General features: G+C 34.7%; 1 protein-coding gene across 1 annotated transcript; it reads right to left on the reverse strand.

Moving 5' to 3' along the window:
* Positions 1-201: 201 nt before the first annotated feature.
* On the reverse strand, positions 202-5,420 carry LOC129257438 (uncharacterized). The gene is made up of 4 exons (XM_054895758.2): positions 5,331-5,420; positions 4,373-4,491; positions 3,160-3,338; positions 202-1,223 (listed from the first exon to the last, which is right to left on the reverse strand). Exons 2-4 carry the CDS (start codon positions 4,478-4,480, stop codon positions 1,088-1,090), a joined length of 423 nt encoding a protein of 140 aa, XP_054751733.2. The 5' UTR covers positions 4,481-4,491; positions 5,331-5,420; the 3' UTR covers positions 202-1,087.
* Positions 5,421-5,749: the final 329 nt, after the last annotated feature.

Consider the following 5,749-nt stretch of genomic DNA (forward strand, 5'->3'; position numbering starts at 1 on the left):
TGAGTGCGAGCTTATATACTGATCCCAAAAAAGTGTCATTTAAGATAAATAATGTAGGAATTAATGAACACTATAGGATATACATAGGCTTATCTCAACTAATATACGATCTTTAGGCCTATACCCAACAGGAACGTGCTCAGTTTTTAGTCTTTTTGGAGAAATCGACATGCAATAAGCAAAACACAATAAATGTTCTGATAAGATTTTTTTCAGAGAAATAAGGAAAAATTTATTTAAAAAAACACTCAAACATTATACAATTGCAAGACAAACATTTCAGTCTACAATTCTAAGAAATCTAATACAATACAACACTTTTAATTCATGAAACTATACTTTCATGGGTGCCTTCATAGTTTATATGGTACATTCTGCAGTTTCATTCTTATATAATTCCAATGTCATGAGTGTAGGCCAACTTTGCATAGGAATCAGACTTGTGCACATTTACATCTGGTAACAATGTAGCATGCACTTTTGCTGTAAAATACCCTATAAGGGTAAATTCATACCATAGAATATCTAACTTGATACCAGTAGATATTGTGGGGATAAACAAACATTCTTCACAGGCTCTTTACATTTTCAAAACACAGAAAGAAAGAAAGAAAGAAAGAGTGGATGTGCAATGACGAGGGAAACAGAGCAAAGACTTTGTTGTGTTTGATATATTACAAAAATCTAATTTTTGGAAAGATTTTGGCATATTCGGAGAATTTTATAATATTTTATTCTTTCCCTGCCTTTCTTCATTTTCTCCCCCATTTTTTTTTACTCGAAACTCTTTGGGGGACGTGCCCCACCCCCCCCCAAAAAAAAACTGTACGCCAGTGCGTGGGGGAGATAGAAATATAGGGGGAGAGGGGGAGAAAGGTAGATGAAAGATTGGAAAGGGTGAGAGAGAGAGAGAGAGAGGGAGGGAGGGAGAGAGAGGGGGAGAGAGGGGGAGAGAGGGGGGTGGTACAGAAGAAAATATGCATGGGAGAGGGTGAGATCAGAGATCCGGGAGAAGATAATGTAAAAGAAACAATGTGCAAACATGAAATTAACAGATAGGAAAACAAATTTGATGAGGGGGGGGATGTTAAGCCGATGCTGCAGCAGAATTGATCTTCTTTATGTAATCCAGTCTCCATTTGAATTGATCTCTGTCTGCTAATAGGTTCCCTCCTGGCGTGCCCACTTGGTGAGATGGAACGGTGATCAACAGAACAGTAGATCTATAAGCAGAAAAAACAGAATGAAACACAAAGGATATACCCCAGGTCAGTCACTATTCGAGCTTGATGCACACTAATTTTTTTCATTTCATTTCATATATCATTATTTTAATCACGGTGTATCAACTTCATCCTATCATGCTGTAACAAAACAAAAATATTTTTAAGAATATGAATAACGGTAAAAAGAAGGCACAGGATCTAAAATGATCAAAGAAGTATACGAAAAATGAAAATATTAACAATTAAAAGAAAAGGATTTTATAATATAGAAATTACATTAAAAACTATTATCGGGGTTATGGAAATCTCCTCCACCAACCCCCCCCCCCCCCTCGAAATCCGGAAAATACTTGCAATTAACTTTTGAATGGGATGTGGGATCTGACATGTGGATTTATGCTTTTTTTCTTAAAAACATTTATATTTTCTGTATCGGGAAGTGAGTTTCAAACGTTGGATCCCTGAAGGTTAGGCTCCTTAATTTATAATATGTATTATATTTTGAACTTGAAAAATTGTGGGAAGAATATCTGGTTTCATAATATAATGCGATATATTTAGCAAAAATATACAACTAATTTGGGGCACAACAGTGGCGTACCGTGGGTCATGGCATTGGGGGGGGGCACCAGCAAAAATGTTGAGTCACTTAGTGGGCGCGCAAAGCGCGCTCAATTACCAGGTATACTGACCTAATAGAGACATTTTAAGGACGGTGCCATTAAACGGACATGTATCTCACTTGTCAAATAATGCGAGCGCGAAGCGCGAGCTGAAAATTTTTGATATTCAGATCTAAGAAAGGATATCATAAGCAAATTTTTGTAATCATGATACGTACCTCTCTCATAAAACTTACAATGTATATATTGACCCAAAACAGGGACATTTTAAGGACTGTTTTAGGGAATTCATAAAGAGCATGAATATCTCACCATAGTCATCTAATGCGATCACCATGCAAGCGCTTGCTGATTTTGTTAGAATTACACCTAACCCATGTATGTAACACCTTTTTGTAGTAATTGTAATCATGAACATGATACATATCTGACTAATCAAATAGTGCGAGCGCAAAGCGCGTGCTGAAAATTTTTGAAATTCAGACCGAAAGAGGGGCATTCTAAGGCTTGTTTGTAGGAATTCACTAAGACCATACGTATTTCACTAACCAAATGATGCTAGCGCGAAGCGCGAGCTGATTTTTTTATATGAAGAGCAGACATCTCGCCAGTCTAATATTCAGACCTTAAAAGGGCGCAATCATGAAATAGTCATTAAAAAAAGCATATGTCACTACATAAAACAATAAATACTCGAAGTGCGGGGAAATATATTTGGTGTATATTGACTAGAAAACGGGATGTTTTAGTACAACAGGATTTATATATATATATATATCTCATTACTCAGACAATGCGAGCACCAGAAATGATGAACACATTAGCCCTCTATATACGCCCTAAGTCAATTATGTTTAATAAATTTATGAAAAAAAATCTTATGTAATATGATGTAATATATATGATATAATAATTTCTTCTTCCCCACTACGTTTCTCTTTCTTTCTCCTTCTTTTTCTCATTTTCCCCGGTTTTTTTTTTGGCCAGCCGATTGGGGGGGGGGGCACGTGCCCCCATGCCCCCCCCCCCCCGTAGTTACGCCACTGGGGCACATTATCATTCATTAATCATTTAATCATTCGGTTCAGCTTTAAGTGCATGATCGTTTTTTATATCATATCTATGCTGCAATAATACTTGTTATAATCATAAAGATGCCAAACAACATTTTGTCATATGTAATTGCGGTAACATGTGCTCAGTCGGGTAATTCGCAGTATATGGTTTTTTTTGTTACACCCAGCTGACTACTGATCTAGTCAAACTGACTAATATATTTGAGGGTAAAGTCAGAATTATATCATATTTACCTGTCAGGTGGGATACCAAGGATTCCTGTGACCTTGTCTGTCACTAGTTTAATAGCCTCCCTGTTTGCATTATGATCTAACCAAGCCTCGGCATTGTAGATCTGTATCATCAGCATGGTAGCATTGAGATCTGAACCTGTGTGTATCCGCTGGTCTGTGTACAAGTTCAGAACAACTCCCTGGGTAAAATGATAATAATAATAATAATAAAAGATTGAATAAGCCCTTATTCTTACTTTAAGGGTATAATTGTTTTCAACCATTTTGAATCATCACGATCTACCAATTAAGCTTCAGCATTATTGGGATTATAAGATCCGAGCTAGTGTATATCCACTGTACAAGTTCAATATTACTCCACTCAGTGACTTTCTTTAAGAGTATAAATCTTCTTCTTTTTGACCTTTTTAATCCATAATCAAATTTTGGGATGGATGTTGACATACTATTCAGAAAAAAATTATAACATTTCAATCTTTCCCTTTTGCTTTCCTTTTCTCTTTTATTCCTGGTCCTAAAACTATTGGGGGCCGCATGTACGCTAGTGATGGATGTATTATCGATCCTCCATAATCAAAGAAATTCATATTTCTGTTTTATACACACGCACTATCAGTAGAAATACACACCTTGAAAGTTGTTATAAGTCACCAAATTGTACACTTATGAATTTGTATTATGTGTTAAATCGTGTCATCAATTTATCAAAACCACATTCACTACAAGAATTATCATTCAACTAATTATCGCAATTTTCTGTACACACTTAAAATGTTATGGGCAACATACTGTCCACTGTGTTGAGTAATGTATGTTGGTGATATATATATAAATATATATTCTGGGCAATTATTATCCAATTGAGCAAATTAATTACCAAATTATTAGTTTTTATTACCCAATTTGGACAGATTTTACCAATAGTTGTTTGGACAGTATGTTGCCCAGGGTTGGTTAAATTAAAGTTTGGAATGTTTTGCCCAACTATTTTAAGAGTGTATAGGCCTACATCTAAGATGACAACTTAATCCCAATAAATATCTTGTATTCATACTTTATATTAATTTGTTTTTACAGCCTTTTATTATATTTCTTGCCTTATTACTCTGTTTTATACATTATGTTGCTTTTTATTTATATTAAACAAAAAATTGAATCGAATTGAATTCCACTGAAGATGATGAATATAATTTATTAGTCACGGTGTACATACCCTTGGGTTCTTATCAAGCAACCCACAGAAGAACTCGGTCAGAACATCGAAGAAGTTAGCTGGTACTTTATCAGCAGACAAGGTTGTGTACATCTCAATGCAAGGCATGGTGCTATCAACTGTTATCAATATGATAAACCATTGAAAATATTATCAAACAGTGATTATGATGTATATTTGACCATGCACATATCAACCAACATGGCATTTATTTTGCGATTTGAGAAAATTTCCTTAATTTTATTTGATTTCATTCCGATTGATTAGATAATATCGATCAAATACACCATCTTTTCAAATTTTTATCATCCTTGCTCTTGGTATCTTAAATGTCAGAAATGCAAAAATAGGAATATAACAATATGTTGAGTTAAATGGGATAATTTTAATGTCTTTCTTTTCTGGATAAAAACATTTTATATTATAAGAAATGCAGTGGCGTAATGAGCCAATGACAGGATGGAACATATTACCAAAAGTTGTTAGTGAGAATAGCGAGCGAGCAAAAAAGAATATTTTAATACAAACATTTAATGTTATTAGATTTGACAGAATATTCAGAAAATAATTATATTTCACCACTCTTCCTTTCAGTCCTTTAAAAAAAATTGCATTTTCATTACAAACACCTAATGTTCTCATAAACTCTACATAATATTACGAAAATAATATATTTCACCCCTCTTCCTTTCCTTACCTTCCCCCTTGTTTTCTTGGTCGTGAAAGTTTTGGGGACCATGGCACCCAACCCCCACCCCCTTTCCCCAATCTTTATATACGCCAGTAAGCTAAGCAAATGACCATAGTGTATGGCTAACATTAATTTAATGGACGAAAAGACTGATTTTTACAAAAAATACCGTATGGCTTATAAACACTGAAACGCTATCTGTAGAAGTTATACACATTTCATAATTTAGAAGTATGAGATTTGTAGAAAAAAATATAAATTGCTTACCTCAGTACGCCAAGAGAAGGACAATTGACAAATGCTAACCTGAAACAAAATTACACCTTTGTATTAACGATCCAAACAGTAAATGAGGACCATCTCAAGCTGTTATATGCTATAAATAATGGTTAGATACGATACCAGCAAAAATAATTCTTATCCTGAAGTGATATTTGTGCTGGTTGAAGAGATGAAATTCCAGCACCATTAATTCAACACTCGATCGTCAACCTGAACTGTTGGTACGAAAAAACAATGATTTTTTGCATATACTGTAATCATGATACAGTCACATCAACGAAAAAACCCGACTCCAAACCGACTGATAGTGGCAATTATTGGTAATAACATTTGATCTGGGTCCTGTCTCACAATTAGAGTTATACGTTTGGTCCGATCAACAACGTCAACATCTAAAATTTAGA

Source organism: Lytechinus pictus, chromosome 3 (genome assembly GCF_037042905.1).
Source record: "Lytechinus pictus isolate F3 Inbred chromosome 3, Lp3.0, whole genome shotgun sequence".
NCBI lineage: Eukaryota > Metazoa > Echinodermata > Echinoidea > Temnopleuroida > Toxopneustidae > Lytechinus > Lytechinus pictus.

Excerpts from the sequence above, each read along its gene's own strand:
- LOC129257438 (XM_054895758.2), bottom strand. The coding sequence starts at position 4,480 with ATGCCTTGCATTGAGATGTACACAACCTTGTCTGCTGATAAAGTACCA. Across the intron at positions 3,339-4,372 it reads TGCTTGATAAGAACCCAAGG|GGAGTTGTTCTGAACTTGTA; the intron begins GTATGTACACCG and ends CATTTTACCCAG. Across the intron at positions 1,224-3,159 it reads CTTGGTATCCCACCTGACAG|ATCTACTGTTCTGTTGATCA; the intron begins GTAAATATGATA and ends TTCTGCTTATAG.